This window comes from Hyperolius riggenbachi, chromosome 5, assembly GCF_040937935.1.
Source record: "Hyperolius riggenbachi isolate aHypRig1 chromosome 5, aHypRig1.pri, whole genome shotgun sequence".
Classification (NCBI taxonomy): domain Eukaryota; kingdom Metazoa; phylum Chordata; class Amphibia; order Anura; family Hyperoliidae; genus Hyperolius; species Hyperolius riggenbachi.
In genome coordinates this window covers 329,708,976-329,732,827 of record NC_090650.1, presented here as the reverse complement: position 1 = coordinate 329,732,827, position 23,852 = coordinate 329,708,976, and the positions used below count along the sequence as shown (strand labels likewise).

At 42.0% G+C, this 23,852-nt stretch overlaps 1 protein-coding gene across 1 annotated transcript in view; it reads right to left on the bottom strand.

Annotated features, from left to right (window-relative positions):
* The window catches only part of DSG1 (desmoglein 1), a 121,940-nt gene that overhangs the window by 8,838 nt on the left and 89,250 nt on the right, over positions 1-23,852 (bottom strand). Inside the window, exons 12-15 of the mRNA XM_068237307.1 lie at positions 22,147-22,458; positions 8,816-9,052; positions 5,980-6,107; positions 3,136-3,178 (exon numbers count right to left, since the gene is read on the bottom strand). Coding sequence (XP_068093408.1) covers positions 3,136-3,178; positions 5,980-6,107; positions 8,816-9,052; positions 22,147-22,458 — 720 coding nt within the window. The remainder of the gene's footprint in view (positions 1-3,135; positions 3,179-5,979; positions 6,108-8,815; positions 9,053-22,146; positions 22,459-23,852) is intronic.

The following is a 23,852-nucleotide window of genomic DNA, read 5'->3' as shown; positions in this document are numbered from 1 at the left end:
ATGGGGGCTGCCATCTTTGTCATGGGGCAGACATCTTTTTGGTTGAAAGGAGGTGACAGGGAGCAGGAGACACAGTTCCAACTGTCCTGTGTCCTGATTACCCCTCCCAGCTGCACATGCCTGGCTTCAAATGTCAAATTCAAAATGTAAAAAAAAAAAAAAAATTGCACCAAAACAGCAGAACGAGAACAACAACATCAGAAATCCCATCATGCTTTGCACAGCATTAGGGGAAAAATGCCCGGGCAGTTTTTTTCTGTGCAGCTAAAAATGAGGCTTGTATAAGAGAAAAAAAGTTCTGATGCTGTGAAACAGTTAAAGAAACACCAGGCCTTTCCAGTGCTGCTGAGTCAATTTTTAGTCTGGAGGTTCACTTTAAGTTCCTAATCAACCAAATTCAGCATTTTATATTGGTTAGTATGTTGATTTGCAATTGATAACTTCTCATCTTGTTGTAATATAAATCTAATAAGAATGTTAGCGGAAAGTATGGTTTCACCTAAAAGTAGTAAATCAAAACCCAAGGGGCTCTCCGTTACTACTCTGGAATTAAGGCAAAACGAACACTTAAAGTGATATGAAACTTTGCATTTCTTCTTTGCTCTAAAAGATTAGTTGCAGCCTTAAATTTACTACCAGAAAAAAATAGTAGCAGAACAGAATTCAAACAGTTAAACAAAACATTATAATAGATATCTTAGCGAGCTCCACCCCTATTATACCCTCCTCCCAGAACAGTGGGTATGCTGCAAATTCAAATGTCACACCAACATATAAATTATACAACCAGGAAAAAATTTGCGCTCAACTACGCCGGTGGTGGCTACGAGGCCAAGAACTGCCCTGTGGGTCATCCATTGCTATTAGTGGACTGTGAGGCAGCGCAAATTTTTTCTTAGTTAAACAAAACACTTTCTTCTTCAGTGGGAAGCTTACTGCTGAAGTTAGAGAAGTTAGATCTGAACTCAAGTGTTAACATTAAATTGTTTATGTTAGGTTAGCAGCTATACAGCTACTATTTGTAAACATTGCTGTGCAGTATATCAGCTTGTGCATATAGCAAAAAGTAAAAACAGCAGAGAAAGCTCTCTGTATACAGTACATTAAAATATATAAATATAGCAGCTGTGCAAAACAATGCAATGGCAGCTTTTAGAGCAGATAAACTGTACTGTGGAAACTTGTAATTTGTAAATGGACAATAATACTTGTGCACAAAAGCAAATATGATAACTGTATTAGTAATAAAAGGTAGAAAAAAACATGTTTTTATTGAATATTATGTCAGAGTTTAATCCTGCTTTTAGTATTCTAATTTCATTTGTATAAATGTTGTTATTAAACATCGTGCACTATTTGTCTAAATCTTTTCCTCTTTTTTAATTTTGTTTTTTAAAGAACCATTTAAAAATATTTTAAAGGAAACATCAAGCATTTCAATAAAAAAAACAGATCTACTTACCTGGGGCTTCCTCCAGCCCCTGGCAGCCTATGTGTCCCTCGCCGCAGCTCCACTCTCAGCCGGTGTCCTGGGGTTCTCTTCGTAGCAACCACCAACCTGGCGAGTTCGGCGTTTTTTACGCCTGTGCGAGTAGGCTCGTGCTACAGCCACGCGCAGGCGCAGAACCCGCCAATCTCGCCAGGTTGGTGGCTGCTACGGAGAGATCCCCGAAATACCATCTTGGAGCAGAGCTGCGGCGAGGGACACATAGGCTGCCAGCGGCTGGAGGAAGCCCCAGGTGAGCAGATCTGGTTTTTATTGAAATGCCTGATGTTTCCTTTAAGTAGAAAGATACTCTTGGTGTATTTGTCTTCTTAAAACAGAAGAAAATCTGCACTAATTCAGCTATAAGTGAACATTTGTGGTTACCCACAATGCACTACTACTGAATATGCAAATTATCCCACGGTTCTGGATGCTTGCTTGGCTTACCAAGGGCGAAAAGGGATAATTTGCATATTCAGTAGTAGTGCATTGTGGGTAACCACAAATGTTCACTTATAGCTGAATTATTGAAGATTTCCTTCTGTTTTAAGAAGGCAAATACACCAAGCTTTGCTTTTTTTAGTAGGAGGGCTTTTTGGTTCCTTTTATCTCCCTATACATTGCTAGTAGTTTGGGTCACCCTGAGCTGCTTGGTTACTCAGTAGAAAGATAATGAATCCTGCCTCTTGAAAGCTACTATAGTGGTTTTTCCTGTAATAGACTCTGGGCCATCCTCAGGGCCGGCCCTAGACTTTTTGCCGCCTGAGGCAAGATTCGAAAAAATCGCCCCCCCCCCCCGTGGGGTGGGGAGTGCCGAGCTGGAGGGGTAGCTAGCAGAAAGGGGGTATTGGGCCTAGCGGCGGGGAGGGGGGTCGGACTCCCCCCTCCCTCGCCTGGGTCCCCCGATCTGCGCTCCTCCTCCAGCGTCAAGTACCAGGCAGCCAGCGTGCATATCATTAAGAGGCAGCGGGCGGGGGAATCACTCACCTCTTCCGCGTTCCATCGTGCGCTCCACTGACGTCACTTCCTGCAAGGCCGTCCACTTACAATACAGTGGGCGGCGTTGCCGGAAGTGACGTCAGTGGAGCACGCGATGGAACGCGGAAGAGGTGAGTGATTCTCCCGCCCGTTGCCTCTTCGTCATATGCACGCTGGCTGCCTGGTACTTTACGCTGGAGGAGGAGCGCAGATCGGGGGACCCAGGCGAGGGAGGGGGGGGTCCGACCCCCCTCCCCGCCGCTAGGCCCAATACCCCCTTTCTGCCCGCTACCCCTCCAGCTCGGCGGGCGGCCCCAGCATCCATGCAGAGGCGGGTGCCGCCCCCCCAGATTTGCCGCCTGAGGCAAATGTTTCACCCCGCCTCATGAGCGGGCCGGCCCTGGCCATCCTATAAGAAACAGTGGGCATTGCAGAATTAGCTTGGTTCATCATTGAGCAGAGCTATAATCTGAAGGAAGAAACGATAATTCTGTCCTGGGAACACCCATGTTATTCCTATGAGCTGGACTTTGTTTCCTCTCTCTCTCCTCATACGTTCCCTGAAGAATCCATTAGGGGGGAAATAACAGCCACAAGCCCCTAGTCGAGTGGATCTGTAGAAGAAATGCATGGAAAATGCATGCTACATCATTTTAAATCATAAGACCTACCTGAACCTGGGCCAGCTGAATTTATAAGCATACTTTTCACATCCTGTGTGTAAGAAAGAAACATTTGTGACATTGATGTTTATTGTAACTAGTAATGCATTTCATGAAAATTAGACCATGGCAACTATCCTTTGTTTTGTAATGTCTTTTCATTACAGTGATAATATAGGGGGAGTTAGATTAAGTATGGAATGGAAGGGCATGGAGGTGAGATAGTATTTTAAATTAGGGAGCAATCAGTGGTATTTGCCATGGAGACTGTGGTCTCCTGGCTTTGGGTAGCTTTGGACCATTCAGAACTTTTCTTTGGAGTTACCCTTTAATACACATTAATCGGCTTTCTGCAGAAGGTAACCATATGTGATGAATGAATCTGCATGTTCAAGCATCTTCTAGTTTGATTGAAAAACAAAATTTCTATTAGCTAATGATAAGGATGTTCAGAATTACCGAATTCTGGATCCGAGGAAATTCAAACATTTCCCACGAAATTTCAAATGAATTCCAAAATTTGTAGATAGCGAGTTTGCATAGCGAAATTGCTGTTTTTTGCAAATACAGTATATTCTCACACTAACCATAACATTACATATTATTAGTGTGAATTTGCAAAAATACTGTATTTTCACAATAGGTTACAATTTTACCTTGAATGTTCACTTTTTTACATAGAACTTTCTCATTTTTGCAAAGAATTTGATCATTTTCAAATAACATTTTCTTATTCATGTCCGTTGAGCATGCTCAATAGGCATTTTTTTTTACTAATGTTGGAACTTCATGAATTTTCGCCTTTTGAAATCCTTTGCATTGTGAAATTCCAATGTGAAAGTCAGAATCCTGCGAAATCCGTGTGCTCATCTCTGGTTATTGATTCATTTTTTGGAAATTCTTTACCATACTGGTTCATAAAAGTAATAATAATATGAATTATTTGATTAACCACTTCCCCACCACAGGTGATTTCCCCTTAAAAATCGGAGAAATGTTCACATTTCACCCTTCTCCTATTCATTCAGCAACACCTAAATCATCTATATATTGTATTTTGAAGAAAAAAGTAGGCTTTCTTGGGTAGTACTTTTTGCTAACAATTATTTTATTTTGTATGCAATTTAAAGGGAATAAAAAGAAAAAAATGAAAAAAGTCATTATTTCTCAGTTTTCAGTCATAGTTTGAAAATAAAAATGCTACTGTTTAAAACCTACACATTTTATTTACCCATTTGTCCTAGTTTTTATAACATTTCATTTTTGTCCCTAGTACAATGTATGGTGACAGTATTGTATTTGGAAATGAATGTGCATTTTTTCCATTTTTTTTTGTTTTATCATTATACTCTATCAAGACCATATTTGAAAAACTAATAGTGATAAACTCTCATGACAAACATATTAACCACTTCACCACTGAGGGGTTTTACCCCCTGAGCACCAGAGCAATTTTCACCTTTCAGCGCTCCTTCCATTCATTCGTCTATAACTTTATCATTACTTATCGCAATGAAATGAACTATATCTTGTTTTTTCCGCCACCAATTAGGCTTTCTTTAGGTGGGACATTATGCCAAAAATTATTTTTTTCTAAATGTGTTTTAATGGGAAAATAGGAAAAATGTGGGGAAAATAATAATTATTTTTCAGTTTTCGGCCATTATAGTTTTTAAATAATGCATGCTACTGTAATTAAAACCCATGAAATTTATTTGCCCTTTTGTCCCGGTTATAAAACCATTTAAATTATGTCCCTATCACAATGTTTGGCGCCAATATTTTATTTGGAAATAAAGGTGCATTTTTTTCAGTTTTGCGTCCATCCCTAATTACAAGCCCATAGTTTATAAAGTAACAGTGTTATACCCTCTTGACATAAATATTTAAAAAGTTCAGTCCCTAAGGTAACTATTTATGTATTTTTTTTAATTGTAAATTTTTGAATTTTTTTTTAATTACAAAAAAAAAAAATGGGGAGTGTGGGAGGTAATGAGTTAATTTTTTGTGTAAAAATCATTTATTTGTATGTGAAAAATGTGTAGGGTGTAGTTTACTATTTGGCCACAAGATGGCCACAGTAACTTTTTGTTTTATTGCGACCTCCAAGCGTCCTTCCGGAAGCTTGGAGGAAGTATAAGGAGGCTGGACACGTGAGTTTTTTCTCACAATGATCGCGCTGCCCATAGGAGAGCAGCGGATCATTGTGGGGCTTAGATCAACGAACGGGAATGGATTTTCCCGTTCATTGATCTCCGGGCGAGCGGGCGGCGGCGTGTTTACTAGCGGCGGGCGGCGTGTTTACGAGCGGGAGCGCGGACAGCGTCGGGTACGTGGAAAGTACGGATTTCTCCGTCCCTGGGGGTTAAAGGATGGAAAAAGGGACGGAGAAATCCGTACGGGCGGGGGTAAAGTGGTTAAAGACAACTATTTATGTATTTTGTTTTTAATTTGGACTTTTTTGTGTTTTGTTTTTGTAACCATGGGTGCAGGTGGGGGCAGAAGGGGTTAATGGCTACAAGAAATATATTTTTAATGCATGTTAATCTAATTTTACTTTTTCTCCCCTGCTGCTGGTTGAAGCAGTGATTATTCATTCAGCAGGCACTTTGATTGGCTTCCAATAATAATGGGTATGCACGAACATGCATGATAGCACTCATAAACGCGGTAATACACACACACACACACACACACACACACACACACACACACACACACACACACACACACACACACACACACACACACACACACACACACACACACACACTTATATGCCCCTGGTGTTCAAGTGAAGTAATCATAATAAAATAATCATGTTACACAATAATAATAATAACTATAACTGACCACATCTTCAGGTTTTCCACCTTCTGTTTCCCATTGCGCACATGCACCATCATTACCAACAGCGACTGGAACAAATTTGGTCACAGGTCCACCTCCACAGACGCAAAGTGGTAGCAAAAGGAGGGCCACTGTTACAAGAATAGACAATAAGACATTTTTGGTGAAGTAGGTACAAACATTTTATATGACATACAGTGAGTGAAAGATGTATTTGATTCCCTCCCCCGATCTTGCTTATTTGCCCTCTGACTAAGAAATTGCCTGTCTATAATTGTAACTGTAGTTTTATTGTATCTGTGAGGGACAGAATAACAACAAAAGAACCCTCAAAAACCCAGTGCCCCAAAGTCAGAGACTGATGTGTAATGTAATGAGTGGAATAAGTACTTGATCCCTTATCAAAAGATCAAGATTTATCAAATAACTATAAACGCCTGCTTACGTGAACTACAGCAATGGATGAATGACAACTGGCTGAAACTAAATGCAGACAAAACTGAAGTCCTTCTGATAGGAGGGCAGAGCATGATAACAAAACAACTTAACTTGCAGTCTTCACCACTGGGAATAGGAGGCACGGATCTGCGCAGCTCTGATCATGTGCGTAGCCTGGGAGTTCTAATTGATTGGGATTTAAACTTTAGAACTCAAATCTCTGCTGTGGTGAAATCATCCTATTTTCACCTGAAGAACATTGCAAAAATCAAGCACCTCATACCCCCAGAAGATCTGCCAACCTTAGTCCACGCCTTCATCACATCTCGACTGGACTACTGCAATGCTCTCTACACTGGCCTTCCAAAAAAGGTCTTGTACCGACTACAGCTGATACAGAATACTGCTGCCAGACTGCTAACCAACCAACCCCGTCACTGCCACATAACGCCAGTCCTGCACTCCCTTCACTGGCTACCTATAGAATGGAGGGTCCTATTCAAGATCGGCCTACTGACATTTAAATCCCTGAATAATTTAGGCCCTGGATACATGAAAGATATGTTGCAGCTGCGTAGCAATCCCCGCATTCTCAGATCAACAGGTTCTAATAATCTAGTCATACCCAGAGTCCACTTGGAAACTTTTGGTCCCAGAGCCTTCTGTCATGCTGCCCCTACGTTTTGGAACTCCTTACCTCAACAGATCAGGACAGCTCCATCCCTGGATGTGTTTAAATCCAGACTGAAAACCCACCTGTTCAGTTTGGCATTTGCAGAAATATAACTTTTGTTGTGTGAATACTTCATCCTACTAATTACTGAATCTGAGAGAGCCTAAGCGCTTTGAGTCCTATGGGAGAAAAGCGCTATAGAAATGTTATTGTATTGTATTGTATTATTGTATTGTAAGATTTCAGGCTCCCAGGTGTCTTCACTGTATGCAGGTAACGCATTGATATTAGATGCTTCCTCTGTAAGAGACTATAAATGCAGACAGAGGCACCAGAAGAATAAAATGTACAAAAAATTTTAAAATGAGAGGAGGCAGAGGTGGACTTAACTCCTCCAAGCAGACACAAAAAGACTGTTGTGTATACTCAAAACAACAAAGATTTATTTGTATACTCCAGAAAGTGCAAGTGCAACGCGTGCTTCATCAGGCAATAAAAATGGTGCATATACTGTACAGTAAGACATGTATGGTAGTGAAAAGAAGTAAAATAATATGATTTAGGAGATAAAACCATTTGTTACAGCATCATGAATTAATTAATTAATTAAAAAAAAAAAAAGGAAAAAAGAAAACTTAGATTGGAAATTAGTGGTGGTGGTGGGTTAGGGGTGGGAAGGAAAATAAAGGGGGGGTGGCTTAGGATAACAAATAGTGGAAAATGCAATGGATTATGGTGAATCTAAGTTTTCTTTTTTCCTTTTTTTTGTAATTAATTAATCCATGATGCTGTAAAAATGGTTTTATCGCCTAAATCATATTATTTTACTTCTTTGTACCATACATGTCTTACTGAGCTGGCCTTTCTGTCCCACAGTATAAGCTTCATTTTTTATTTCATGATGAAGCAGGAGATGCCTGCGAAACGCGTTGCACTTGCACTTTCTGGAGTATACAAATAAATCCTTCTTGTTTTGAATATATACAACTGTCTTTTTTTGTCTGCTTGGAGGAGGTAAGTCTACCTCTGCCTCCTCTCATTTTAACATTTTTAGTACATTTTATTCTTTTGGTGCCTCTGTCTGCATATACGGTTTCTGTGTCCACCCTTGGTGGAGGGGTGTTGCCCCTTATTTCCTTTCTACAGAAAGTGACTTCTTAATCCTGAGTGGGGACAGGTCTAATCTCCCCACCTGCTGATATAGTGGTTACCTGGACGGTAACCCGTGTTTGTGAGTATACTTGCATACTTACCTTTACATATCCATTCTACCAGTACATACTACACTATAGTGGGCTCTCTGTGTCTCTATCTTTATGTTCCTCTGTAAGGGAGTGCTCCTAATCCTAGCTTGTTACAGGACCTGTATAAAAAAGACATCTGCCAACAGAAGCAATCAATCATGTGATGTCAACAAGTACGCAGTGTGCCTGTGCAGAGCGCTCTCGGCCCTCATTTTTAATGTAATTTTGTGCTAAGGTATACTTTAAACATTTGTTCAAGGCTGATGTGGAGTAATGGAATAATGGATGTACAGTATACTGATTGTACAAGTATGCAAAGTAATAAAGTCCACCTCCACAAAGCAGGTATTTTTCATCTCTGAGTGGTTCCTGTGTTATTTGAATCACATGCCTATTTATGGGAGACCCTAGTGTTCTCTCACTAGATATAGAGTTGTTGCAGTTTGTACCCAAATAAAGTGAAAAGGAGAACTAAATTACTTACACAACAGCAGCAAAAATCCTAAAACCATGAGCCCGATGGCAGCAGGGCCAAGAGCAACACTTTTGCTGGAATATTTTACTGCATCGTTACAAGATCCGGCATCGGTGCATTCACAGGCTTGCACAGGAACTGTGACTGGATTTGGGCAGCTGCGACCAGTACTGTCCGTTACGTAAAATTGCAATGTATAATTTCGACTTGTAGCTGTCGGTCCTGCAACCAGGTTCACTGCGGTGTCTAAAAATGTAAATGCAAAAACATACAATCGAAATTGGATTCTCACTTATCTAATCATATATTTTCACTCAGTAATTGTACTCTTTTTGATATGTTGAAAAAAATTATTTCTCTACTTGGGAAAGCTTTTACAAAACCCAGTATGTTTATTGAATATTCAATGCTTAAAAATTTCAACCACTTAAACTTTTTTATTGCTTAAAATTCCTGTTTTGCCTTAATACATTTGATAAAAATTTAGGATTAAGATTGGTCAGAAATTTTGAAGACTACTCTTTTGTTTTCCACTAAAGCACCAATCATAGAATCATCTGTTAAAATACTCTATTAAAGAGGAACGTTTCTAAATATATATATATATATATATATATATATATTCCTCTCCCCGATTTACATTCTCAAAGTGTACCTCAGCCGAAGCTTGGGTACAAAATCACATACTTACCCAAGTAAGGCTTTCCTCGCTGTCCTCTGGTCCCCTATTGCCGAGTGTGGACCCTCCAAAGATTACCCAGCATAGCCACATCTGCGCAATAAGGCCAAGCTGCTTGTGCCGTATTACTGTATAGCTGCAGCACAGCCATACTTGCTACAAAAGGAACGCACGGCTCCGATCAGTGGTCGGTAATCAGCTCCCTCTTTGGGTCTAGAAAATTGGTTTACATCATAGTTGCTTGAAAAACTATAATGGTATTACCTAGTAAAAAAACTATTATAATGTAGGTAATATGGTGTGTGTGGGTGTGGTAACAAGGTTATCTTGCCTTGAGGAGGAGAATATGGGGCGTGTGTGTGTGTGTGTGTGTGTGTGTGTGTGTATGGGGGGTATGAGAAACAGAGAGGACATGGCAGAGTATTGTAGGTGGCATGTGAGCTCTGCTAACTGTTGTTTTATCTATTTCATGCTTTTGAAGGAAACCTGAAATGGAGTTTAATGGTGTATTTATACTTACCTGCAGCTTCCTCAAATTCCATGAGGTGCACGGGGTTCCTCGCCATCCTCTCTGGCTGCTCCATTATCTTATAACTGCCATCAGTAATCTTGCCGGCTACCAGAGCAGGGACAAGGTCCTTCAGCACCCAAGGCTGAGACAGAAAAGTGCGCCCTTCCATCCCTCCCACCCCAGCCATCACACACTGATTGCTATTAGACTAAGAGTCGCCCCAGGGCCCCCAACATCCCCAACACCTTAATATGTAGTTATCTGGCTTGCAGTCACTGCTATGTATGTCCTTTTCTTATTTCTTTGTGCTTCAAACACAATTGGGAATGACAACTGAATGAATTGTGTGCAGGGGGCACACAATTAATTCAGGAGGGGCCTACACAGCGCCCTGAGGCTGGAGCCTCTTCAGCCTCTGCCTCGGCCCGGCCCTGCCGGCTACGCCCCTCTGTGTGTGTGTCCCGTTCCCGCAGCTGGGAGCATTCTGCACCTGCGCAGTACTACTGAGCAGGCACAGAATGTTCCCATGGATGTGAGCGCAGTGGGGGTGCGTGCACAGAGGGGCCACGCATGCGCAGAAGTACACGACAGGCTGCAACTGGCCAGATTACGGGGGGGATTGCAAGAGAATGAATCGGCCGGAGAGGAAGGCGAGGTACCCTATGCACCTCATGGGGCTGGAGGAAGCGACTGTTTTGCGATTTGAGCTTTTCTGTTTGCAGACAATCAGGAAGTAAACTTTTTGAACTGGAACTGAATATCTTTAACCTCCCTTGTGGTGCATTTCTGTCTGGAATTATGAGTCAAAACAGTACTTTTTTTTTTCATGAATTTTAGGCCTCCAATTCTTAAGTCATAACTAACCAAATATGCCAGAATAAAAGCCTGGTAGACATTCTGCATATAAATAAAAGATTAGTACACAAGTTTGTTGAATTAATTAACCACTTGAGGACCACAGTGGTAAACCCCCCTAAAGACCGGGCTATTTTTTTCATAATTGGCCACTGCAGCTTTAAGGCCAAGCTGCAGGGCCGCACAACACAGCACACTAGTGATTCCCTCCCCCTTTTCCCCCCACCAACAGAGCTCTGTGTTGGTGGGGTCTGATCGCCCCCTAGATGTTTTTTTTTAATAAATAATTGTTTCTTTTTTAAATATTTTTCACAATTTTTTTTTTCAAACCCCACCCTCCCCACAGCCGGCTAATCCTGGCAATCGGCTGTCATAGGCTTCTGTCTATGAGAGCCAATCGCTCTCAAGTGCTCCAGGGGGACAGCCGTGTCACACGGCTGCCCCCCGTACATTGCTGCTGCAGATCGCAGCGCTGTACATGTAAGTAGACGGCGGTTACGCTGTCTAACAGTCTAACAGTCTCCCGAGCGGCGATCGACGCTCGAAGACTGGAGGTAAGGCGGAGCTCCGCCTCCCGAGCAGGAGATGCGTGCGCAGCCTGTGCGCGATCTCCTGCAAACTGCAGCCCCAGGACTTGACGCCAATTCTCTGGCCCCGCATCCGGTTCACTTCTGGAATTTCAGGCTGTTGTCACCGGGAGCATATTACGCAGGCACAGACCATACTGGGCCTGCGCAGTACACTCCTGGTGACATCAGCGGGAGCGAGGACACGGCAATGCAGGCACACTGGTTTTCAGACTTTAAAGTCTGAAATTCCAGAAGTGAACGGAGGCTGGGCCAGAGCATCGGTAAGTGGCTGCGTGGGCACAGGACGTCTGTGGGGGACCATTAGAAGCCCCAGGTAAGTTCAACTCATTTTCCCCTGACCCCCCTACAGTATTCGTTTAACCTGAATCTGTACAGAACATTGTACCATCTCTGTCCCCTGTACCTCCTCTGTTCCCCCCTGTGCTTCTGTGTCACCTCTACCCTTTGTACCTGTTTGTACAAGTTTAAAAGCCATTTTTTCTTAGATTTTTGTTTTAAATCGATTTTCTCAAATCGATTTTCAGTCCAATTTGAAAACATTTTTTGGGCTTGTTTCCATGAAAACAGAGAATCGGTGGGCTGTTCGTAAGTTGGGCATTCGTAAGTCGTAGGACTACCTGTACTGTATGTATGTATATATATATATATATATATATATATATATATATATATATATATATATATATATACGTATACGTATACATACACACATATATACAACTATATGTATATACATATATATGTACATACATGTACAGTATATACATATATATGTATATACATATATATATATATATATATATATATATATATATATATATATATATATATACAGATAAAGTATACATGTAAAATACACACATTGCTCATTCTTTTTCCTCTGCCTAAAAAAAGTTCAGGACCGCTTTAAAATTAGCCCCGCCCCTTGCCGACGTCACACCGCCACCGCCGCACTGATTGGTCCCCGGATGAATAGCGGGGACATCGGGATCCCGGTGGGGGGGAGCGCGCGCAGCAGTTTTTGCCAGCCCGACCTGAACACCTCAGCTCACAAAGCGGAGCCAGTGCTCAGGTCGGGATTACCGCCGGAGGGGGGGGGGGATAATGTAATTTTTAATGAAAAATGCGTACAAAATTGCTTTTTCAAGTGCTTTTAAAGTGCTATGCGATTTACCAATACCTTCCATTGAAGCGCAAATGCTCAGAAAATGGTGCAAGACCAACGTTTGCAATTGGGAAAAAAAACACAACGCCTATGTAAGAACACTCACGTTCAAATTCATTACACAAGCGCCTTTTAAGTGCTTTTAAAAAACACTAGCACTTAAAATAAGCTCAAAGCGCTCATAGCAAACAATAGACCCTGCAAGGGATGCAGCTGCAGGGGGGCCCAGAAGCCTCAGGGGGCCCCATGGGGGGAGAGTTTTCTTTTCCATGTCCTGATAGACTGACAACTAAGGGCATGGAGAGAAAAAACTTTTTGCTGTCTGCAAAATTGTTCTAATGACTACATCTGCTCAGCCACTAATAAGGAATCATACAAAGTTATACAGTCCCTATTCAGTGTTCTTGTAGACAGTCCCTATTCAGTTTTCTGCATGCTATATGTGTCTGTATGTGTGAAAACGTGCTTGTTTTTTCACAGAAGCTAATGTAATTGATAGAGAAAATGCATGCAGTGCTTCACTGCTGTCTGTTTTTATCTGCATGAGGAAAACACATTCAAGTGTGCACTAGCTAATTGAATAACATTGGTTCTCAGTTTACCTGTACAGAAAACAAGGGGTGGGGGATTGCTAGTTACGCCCCTGGCTCATAGTGTGAACAAGCACCCGGAGAAGCATCGGTATGTAAATATTATTGTTTTGCTTCCTGAGTTTGAACTCAGGACTTTGTGTTTCTCCCTGAGCATGCACTGCTCAATTAACAGGCAGGGTCATACACATAGGTCAGATGTCAGTCGTATTGTAAGGATCAGGCAATAGCGAAGTCAGGGACAGGCTGAGTCGAATACGAGTATCAGATGGCAGAGGTACAGAAGGATCAGACAAGGTCAGTGAGTGACTGAGAGCTCTGGCCTTATATACAAATTACAAAGTCCTAAAAACCACTCCCTAATTAGCAGCACCTCCTGTTTGGTGATGTCACCAAAATGACATCACCACTGACGTTGCTCAAACCCGCCTCCTTAGGGTACAAGACCTAGCAGGTCTCGGGAGTGTCCGTTTGGACACATTGCGCACGCGTGCGCTAGAACTCACCACCGCGGGGAGACCGAGGATGCCGCCGGAAGATGTCAGCGTGGGAGGCTCACCAGCAGCATGGCCCCCATCGGAGATATCATGGGACCTGCCGCTGGAAGGTAAACTTATCACATTACACCCCCTTGAGGAGTGGTTTCCGAACACTCTCCTCCAGGCTTATCAGGAAATTCCAATCCACCAAATACTGCAACGAACCACAAACTCTCCTGGTCTGGAGTCCAGAATTCTTTCAATTTCATATTCGGGTTCACCATCCACCTTAACTGGCGGAGGAGGAGCTGAGGATGAAATTGTGTTAACCTCTGGTTTTAAAAGAGAGACATGAAATGAATTGACTCCCTTAATAGACTGAAGCAATGTCACCCTGTAAACCACATCATTAATCTTCTCCTGAATGGGATAGGGACCAATAAATCTAGGCCCTAATTTCACAGAGGGTTGGCGTAAAGGGATGTTTCAGGTATAAACCCATACCAGATCCCCAGGGGAAAATTCATATTCAGGTGAACGTCGAGCATCAGCATATTTTTTCTGTCGGGATACAGCATTCCGTAGATTCTGCTGGACCTGAGGCCAAATCTGTTGAACATGAGTACTCCACTCCTCCAATGCTGGAAAAGGAGAAGGAGACGATGGGAAAAAAGTAAACTTAGGGTTCTGACCAGTGACAATGAAAAACAGTGACAATTTGGTAGACAAACTAGGAAGGCTATTAAAGGCAAATTCAGCAAATGGTAAATATTCCAACCATGACTATTGTCAGTCTGATACAAAACAGCAAAGATACAGTTCCAGAGACTGGTTAGTTCTCTCTGTTTGCCTGTTGGTTTCAGGGTGAAACCCGGAAGAAAAAGAGAGTTCAATGCCCAAGAGAGTACTGAAAGCACGCCAAAAGCGTGACACAAACTGGACCCCCTCTGTCGACACTATATTCTCAGGAATACCATGCAAGCGGAAAATATGTATAATAAATAATTTGGCCAGTTCTTGAGCTGAGGGTAACCGAGGGAGAGGTATGAAATGTGCCATTTTACTGAACCGGTCATCTATGACCCAAATAACTCTTTTACCTCCTGAGGGAGGTAAATCCACCACAAAATTCATCAAGAGGTGAGACCAGGATCTCGATGGAATGGGCAAAGGCAGGAGATGACCTCAGGGAGCAACTCGAGACACCTTATTCCTGGCACAGGTGGCGCAAGCTGCAACGAATGCCTTGCAATCCTTACTAATAGAAGGCCACCACACGTGCCGAGACAAGAGTTCCAACGTTTTAGTCTCCCCTGGGTGCCCTGCCAATTTAGACTCATGAGAAACCTGTAATATCTGGAGTGGAAGATGCAAAAGGAAGTGGCACATAATCTACATTAGGGGGTTTCCCAGGAGGACTATCTTGTTGAAAAGTCTGTAAGAAGTCGTACAAATCAGGAAATTCCTGGGTATGAGTGGCAGCCAGGACACATTGGGCGGGCACAATACTTTTAGGGGTTGTACCCTGGAATGCCTCAGATTCAAATGTTCTCGATAAGGCATTAGCCTTAACATTTTTAGACCTTGGTTTGTATGTTATCACAAAATTAAAACGGGAAAAGAACAGTGCCCATCGAGCCTGTCTGGGGTTAAACCTTTTAGCCCCCTGGATATACTCTAGGTTCTTGTGATCCATAGACACTGTTATAGGATGAACCACTCTCTCCAGCCAGTGCCTCCACTCCTCGAAAGCCATCTTTACTGCCAAGAGTTCACAGTTGCCTACATCGTAATGACGTTCAGCAGAGGAAAACTTTTTAGAAAAGAAGGCACAGGGATGTAACCGTTTTGGACGGCTGGAAAACTGGGAAAGCACGGCTCCTACCCCTAGATCAGAAGCGTCCACCTCAACTATGAAAGGTAATTTTACGTCAGCATGGCAAAGGACAGGATCTGAACAGAAAGCATTTTTGAGATCAGAGAATGCTTTATAAGCCTGGGGTGACCAGTTGACTGGATCTGCATCTTTTTTAGTTAAATCGGTCAAATTAAATCAGTTAAATCGGGCAACCAAGGAGGAGAAGTTGTTTTTATAAACCTGCGGTAGTAATTAGCAAACCCAATGAATCATTGGATGGCCTTGAGGCCTCTGGGTGGTGGCCAGTTCTGAACTGCTGCTAGTTTTTTTTCGTCCATAGACAGGCCAGTATCGGAAATGACATAGCCTAGAAAAGGAACCTGTGTGACCTCGAATAGGCACTTCTCAAACTCCCTCAGTTTTTGCAATACAAATCTCACATGCCCCAATGCTCAGACAAAGAATTAGAGTATATTAGGATGTTGTCTAAATAAACGACCACAAATCTCCCTAATACATCTCTAAAGATATCGTTTACAATATCCTGGAGGACAGCTGGTGCATTGCATAAACCAAAAGGCATCACTAAATATTCATAATGGCCGTCCTGAGTATTGAAGGCTGTCTTCCACTCGTCTCCCTGGCGAATCCTAATTAGATTGTATGCCCCTCGCAAATCTAACTTATAGAAAATTCTTGCTCCCGAAACCTGTGCATATCCTCGACAATCAAAGGTAGCGGGTACCTATTCTTAATGGTAATTTTGCTCAGTCCCCTGTAATCAATACAGGGGCGCACACCTCCATCTTTTTTTCCACAAAGAAAAAGCCGGCTGCGTCTGGTGAAATGGATGGTATAATAAACCCTTTCTCTAAGTTTTCTGTGATATATTCTTTCATTGCTAATTTTTCTGGGCCTGTGAGATTGTAGAGGTGACCTCACGGGGGCATGGTACCAGGTAATAGATCAATAGGACAATCATAGGGTCTGTGTGGTGGTAATTTTTCGGCTGACTGAGGAGAGAATACATCAGAGAAATCTTGGTAAGGTGGTGGTAATGCCATCTGTTTGACCCCCAGGCTGAGGAGAGGAATCCCCTTTAAACATACATCCTGACAGTGCTGTGACAAACCGGTAAGTTGTCCTGTACACCAATCTATAGGCAAACCCAACACGAGAGGACTAGAAGGCATTCTGAACATATACAACTGGATTTTCTCATAATGTAGAGCCCCGACCTGTAGTAAAATCTCAGGTGTAATGGAAATGGGTTGCTTGGTCTGCAAAGGGGTGTCATCGATAGCTGTGACGTAAAGCTTGTTCTGCAAAGAAAGAGCTGGAATACCCAGGTTGGCAGTGATAGTGGTATCAATAAAGTTCCCTGCCGCACCTGAATCGATAAAGGTTTGGAACAGTTTATTACCCCAATGTAAGGTGACTCGTAATAGGATTTTCTTTATTTTGAGGGGAAGAAGTGGCTCACCCAAGTGAAGTTCCCCAACTTCACCTAGGCGCTGGAGTTTTCCGGAGCCTTTCCCTTTGCAGAACAAGTCTGAGCGAAGTGACCCTTTTCACCACAATACATACAAAGACCTGCTTGCCTTCTCCTGAGCTTCTCTGCGGGTGAAAGTTGCGAGAAGCCCAGTTGCATAGGTTCTTCACTGAAAGATGAACTAGTCGACCTAGGGTTCCCAGAGACGGAATAGACTTTAATCTGACGTCTGTGTCTAATCCGTCTGTCAACCCTTATGGCCAGAGAGATAGCCTCTTCATCATTTTTTTGGTTCAGGATGGCTCACGAGCATATCATTTACAGAGTCCTCTAAACCAAAAAGAAACTGGTCTAAGAGTGCTGCCTCAGCCCACTTGAGAGTGATTTTCTGAGACTCTGTACCAGAAGACCTTGACCTAACCTCAAATATGACATATTACTGAAGTCGGAACGAAAAGTGAAAATTTTTCAAGTAATGGCATTTTAGGCTCAATATAGACTGGAACAATAGCAAGTGGAGGAGCCTGTTGATTATTAACATTCGCTGGTATATTCATCTGAGTGAGTGTGTTGGATAGCTGAGTTAACTGCGTTTGTTGATTGGCCACTTGCTCAGTGAGGCGATTGACTGCACCTGCGAGTGTTAAAATCGGGCGTGAAGTGAAGAGGCCGGCACCGTCTTTCTTTAATGCTCAAATCTTCTTATTTTTTCAGTTTTGCCATAGAGAAACAACGTTTCGGAGTGCAGCTCCTTTATCAATTTAATGACATCCTGTTAAAATCTGGCCTCGCAATTCCTCCATAATATTTTTTATGGACTTTGATAATATCACGCTGGAGCGTGAACAGGTAGCGTAGCTACTACAATACACAGTAAGATTAGTCAAGTTCAGGCCGTAGTCTTGCACAAGTCAGAGATTTTGTGGTACAGAGTCACTAAGCAATATCGTAGTCAATTAACAGGCAGGGTCATACACATAGGTCAGATGTCAGTCGTATTGTAAGGATCAGGCAATAGCGAAGTCAGGGACAGGCCGAGTCGAATATGAGTATCAGATGGCAGAGGTACAGAAGGATCAGACGAGAGTGAGGTCAAGAGGCACGCAATAGGTCGGTACACAGATAAATATACAATAGATGTTACTTCAATAATATTACTAGAATATTACGAATAAATTACAAGATATATAACTACAAAGTACAAGACTGACTGATTAGAGTACATATATATTGTGCATCTACACAATATATAAATGTAGCTCAGAAATATAGTAAGCTAGACCTAGAACCAGCGAACTGATTAGTATCAAGGTCAGTGAGTGACTGAGAGCTCTGGCCTTATATACAAATTACAAATTCCTAAAAACCACTCCCTAATTAGCAGCACCTCCTGTTTGATGATGTCACCAAAATGACATCACCACTGACGTTGCTCAAACCCGCCTCCTTAAGGTACAAGACCTTTCAGGTTTCGCGCGTGTCCGTTTGGACGCATTGTGCATGCGTGCGCTAGAACTCACCACCGCGGGGAGACCGAGGATGCCGCTGGAAGATGTCAGCGTGGGAGACTCGCCAGCAGCATGGCCCCTGTCGGAGATGTCGTGGGACCTGCCGCTGGAAGGTAAGCTTATCACATGTGCATGTTGGATTATTAGCAGATTTAATCTAATATTGTCAGAGGCTTGTCGTGCTGAAATCAAACCTACCTGGCTGTAGTAAAAAATTAAAGCTGTTTTATTTTAAAGTGTGAAGGAGAGAGGTCCGGCACTGCTTAAATACCTTTTATTATTCAAGTGCACAGAAATATGCATGCTGTGCAGGGTGTACAAATTAGCTGCTGGATGAGCAGGCAGTGGGTACATGGCACTGGCTCTGTCTAGCAGCCTTTTCACTCAAAATTAGCTTCTTCTGGGGCAAAAATTCACACTTTGTACAGCGCGGTGGTGAAATTTGATCACGGGGTAGGGGTGTGGACTTTCACTTACCGCTCTTCCTCTGTGCATGTCACATGTGTGTGTAGCCATAGAGACCATTCCTTCCATAAATTGATGGAGGTAAGGTCCGCAGTTTATCAACTTGGTATCGCGAAGTGAGTGGTACACAACTTTATTACTTGCCAGACAGGGTGTGTGGTTTATGCCTTGTGGAGCCCCTGTGGCCGGTACAATATATCGGGCAAACCACTAGTGCATTAAAGACAAGAGTACAGGAACATCTCTGCCCCTTTAAAATCTTAGCTAAAGGTGCTACGAGATTAACCGGACATATGAGGTTAGTACACAATTCCAACTCCTCACTGATTAAATTCTGTGGTTTGCACCAGATCATTGTACCTAGGAGAGGAGGAAATAGGACAATATTATTGCTGGGAGAGGAGCTGTACCTCTCTACTTCATCCAATTTTGAGACTGCCATTTCACACTCCAGAGCACACTTAAAGGGAACCTGAACTAGTAAAATTATTTAAAATAAACACATGAGGTAACTTCAAATGAACATTACATAGTTACCTTGCCATCAGTTTCTCTCAGAAGCTCACCATTTTCTTCTGACAACAATCCCTTCCAGTTATGACAACATTTTGTCAGAACTGAAATATATCAGTTGCTGACAGTTATACATCAGTTGCTGTCAGTTATAGCTGAGAGGACAACTAATGTGCCAGGTAATGTCCACGTATCCCTATGGCTCAAGTGGGTAATGTTACAGTTTAACAGGAAGCTGTTATGGTATAATGGGCATTTTTAAAATGGAGGACGGAGAATTCCCTTGATCACAGTGGACAAACAGGATGCAGGAGAGGAGAAAGAGATTGAGGAGTAGACTACATGGGAGGTAAGTATGACTAGTGTATGTTTATTTTGACTTTTAATTTTCAGTTCAGGTTTTCTTTAATGCTTAATGCTTGATGCAGGTTGCCTATTTGGAAGATATTATGATCACTTCTGCAGCATGTACTGCTGGCTGCAGTTGTATTGTGTTGTGGAATTTGGTCGGGCTGTCCCATCATGAATTATCAGTCAGATTGTTTTACTAGGAATGTCAGTTTTGAAAGGCATCTGGAATCCTCCTTTAAAGGGGGGGGGGTACTGTTATGATCACTTCTGCAGCATGTACTGCTGGCTGCAGTTGTACTGTAGACAAGCAGTTGTTGATTTCTTTACATGCATTTGCTCACATAGTTTTGCTTGCAATCACACTAAGTGTTGATTCCATCTGCAGTCGCTCTGAAGTTAATGACAGTTTAAGATGCTCTTGTGAAGTCAAACATTGTCTGTTGCAGTGGAGCTGCAATCCCTTTCATGCAGGTTGCATAGCTTTGTCTGCCTTCCCCTGCTGCCAGCTTGTGACTGTTTGTCATTCACCTGTGTGGGAATCTGCATGTCTGCTCCCATTGAATGACCTCAGTATAAAGAGCTGCTTCTTGCAGTGCTCCTCGGGCTATCATAGTTCCAGCACCAGCCTGTCTTGCTGTTACTTTAGCCCTAGACCATGTTCCTAGTTCGTTAATTCATGTGGACTGCACTGATCTCCTGCGTAGGAATCAGCGAGTCCTTCTAGTCCTGTTCCTGTTTATCAGTATTTGTTACTTTGCTAGTCTTGCATCATATATAGGTTCATCGCCGATATATACGCATACTAGCGCGTTTGTTATTTTCCTTGTATTCGTGTTACGTTAATATATCAGTGCTGCTGATATATACATACTCGAACTGCTTATATCCTGTGTTCAGTCAGTCAGCTTTAGAACGTTTTGTTAGGTTGCGCTTATCGTGATCATCCGTGCTTAGTTAGCTTAGTCCTGTTCCTGTTACCTTGCGTGGATTGCGCTCACTTCTGCGTAGAAGTAGCGAATCCTTCGTAGTCCTGTTCCTTGTATTGCTCCAGTTCCTAGCTAGTGTTCCTTGCTTATGTTATATATCGGTTCATTGCCGATATATACATATGTTAGTCAGTCGTTTATAGTTTCATTGATACGCTCAGCGCTACTTTTGCGCTGAGCCATTATTGTTAAGTATTGTTTGTGGTTGCTCGGATCTACGCCTGCTCTGTGCACCACATCTCCTACGGGAGTCAGTCCTCTCCTCCACTACACTGGGGATATCCTGGTTCCTTGTGCTTGCATGTGTGTCCTTCACGTCAGGATCTGCATTATGTGCTGACCGTGGAGAATATACCACCGAGCGTAACAGAAGATCTCAGACACTTTGGTAGTGCCGTTTCTCTATACCCCTTTACCGCTGTATTATCTTAAAGGGTACCTGAACTGAGAGGGATATGCTGGCTACCATATTTATTTCTATTTAAACAATAGCAATTTCCTGGCATCCCATTTAGCTACAGTAGTGTCTTACTCACACACCTGAAACAGGCATGCAGCTAATCTAGTCAGACTTCAGTCAGAAACATCTGCATGCTTTTTCAGGGTCTATAGCTAAACATATTAAAGACAAGTTTGGCAGGATAGCCAGACAATCTGCATTATTTAAAAATAAATAAATACGACAGCCTCCATATCCCTCTCAGTTAAGATGTACTATAAATTGAGGGATGGGGGTTATATGATTTGGTTTTGAAACAATAGTCTTAGAAACACGGTTTCCAATTCTAGGTAAGTGCCTATATTTAGTTTCTGTTAAGAGCCCCTTTAACAGTTTAATCAATTGAAAAATGTACTTTAGTGTTTGTCTGATCAGACATATTCTATATTTCTGCATTAATGGTAAAAGTTATCAAAGACAAAGTTTCCATTTTTTTAGTACTCATTACAGTTTACTTTCTTCAAGTTGATAGAATTTTATTATCAAATAGGACAGATTATTTTTATTACTAGCCAAATTAAACTCCTCTAGTGAACTAATAGTTACTATATAATAGTTATATATAGTAGATGTGATCATCATCATACAACTACATTTGTGTGATATTGTCTGTTCCATATCCAGATGGATGTAGTTTGGATGAATAGATTTAATCCTACTTTGATATTTACTAATCATCATTTCCTCTCATTGTACAGTCATACATACATGAAATGTAAAAAGCAATGGGATGAACTAGGGATCACTTAAGGAAATAAACTTCCTATCTGATGTGGCATTGAAAACAAATGAGACTTACCATTAAGATCCCTCACATAAAAGTCAGAATTTTGTGCGAGAGTTATCTTGTAAGGAGGCATACTTGGGTTTTGATAGGCTACTATGGGCACTGTCCTTGCAGTAGTCAGACATATTGTACGAGGCTCTTGAGAAATCACTGGGCATGTTGTCACGGAAGTTGAACCAGAATCTACCACAATTGTGGCAGTTCCTCCTCCCGTTCCAGTTCCTCCTCCAGTTCCTGTTCCTCCTCCCGTTCCAGTTCCTCCTCCAGTTCCTGTTCCTCCACCAGTTCCTGTTCCTCCACCAGGTCTTGGTCTGTTGGGCTGATCTAAGTAACAATAATACAAATACAACATAAATTATTACATAACAGTAGCAGTCTTCATCATCATCACCCTTTTACTTGTCTCTTATGAAAATGGCAAAGGAATCACCAAAGTGCAGTTTATATACAAAATGGAATACTTAACACCTGTGTTACTGAAGTTTTTATGTTCTTACTCACAATTGTGGTTGTTCACTAATATATTGTGTATGTAACCGATACGCAATCTGCATTGTCTGTACCTGTGACTGTTTGTACTTACTTGAAAATGTTTTCTTAAATAAGAATCTTTAAAAAAGAAGATGGAAAGGTCAGTCAAAAATGTATTTGCCACTCAAAGAGAAATCTGTAATTAGTGTGTTTTGGTTTTGTCTTAGTGTCTTAGTGTTTCTTCTGTCAACATCTTACAGTGGACGTAAAGTGCAAGCCTACAATTCTCATATGTCTAGTAAATAATGTAATTATTTGGCTTTAATATACTGCAAACAGTGAAGCTGTGTAGGTTAATTTCAATTATAAACAGTGATGACAGCACTCCAGTCAGCAAAACCTAACTTGTAAATGGATGAAGGTTCTGTGATTCATAGCCACAGAGACACAGCCATGAGGTAAAATGTAGCAGGGCTATATAGGATGAGTGTGGCCTTTAGTTAGCTGACAGTACATTTTTTACGCAGATTTCACAACACGGTTTTTTATATATCGGAATAGGAATAATGTGGACCCAAATATTAGATAATTACATAATTACTTCTGCTGTAATACAAAATACTTGGGTACCCTACTGGAGGCATTATGTGAAAGATGTTTAAATGCACACCTTGATAATGTTCGCAACAGGCTGGTATTATGAGTAGGTGGGCAGGGTCTCACCTCGCAACTGCAATTGGACCAGTAGCAGAGTTTGCCTGTGGGTCTGCGTGCACGCTGTACCCGGAAGATGGCTGCCTGATGATGCATGTGTATGCCGAGCAGATGCTTATTTTTCAGAAATACCGAGTATATCCTTGCATGGGTAATACATGAGAAGACTGAGCCACTTTCCTGCCCTAGGGTTTCCCGAGGATGGTTTGTGAGAGCTGCTTTGCCTGAGGCCTGCGGTTGGTGAGTGAGCCTGTTCATCTGATAAACTTTGCTGCCAATTAACATCAAGTGTCTGAACACTCCCCACACTGTCTCCTCAATCTGAAAACTCCGGAGGACCCATTTTGGTACTGGTATCAGAGTGTATGAGATGAAAAACTAACTATAACAAGTAACTTGTCTATATATCCTATCTAAAGTTTAGATAGTTTACACTCAAATCTGGCTTCATACAGCTTCAATAGATTATGATAGTTTATTCCTGCCATCATTACACCGGTAATCTGCAACTGAATCTCCATCCCTCAGCCTGT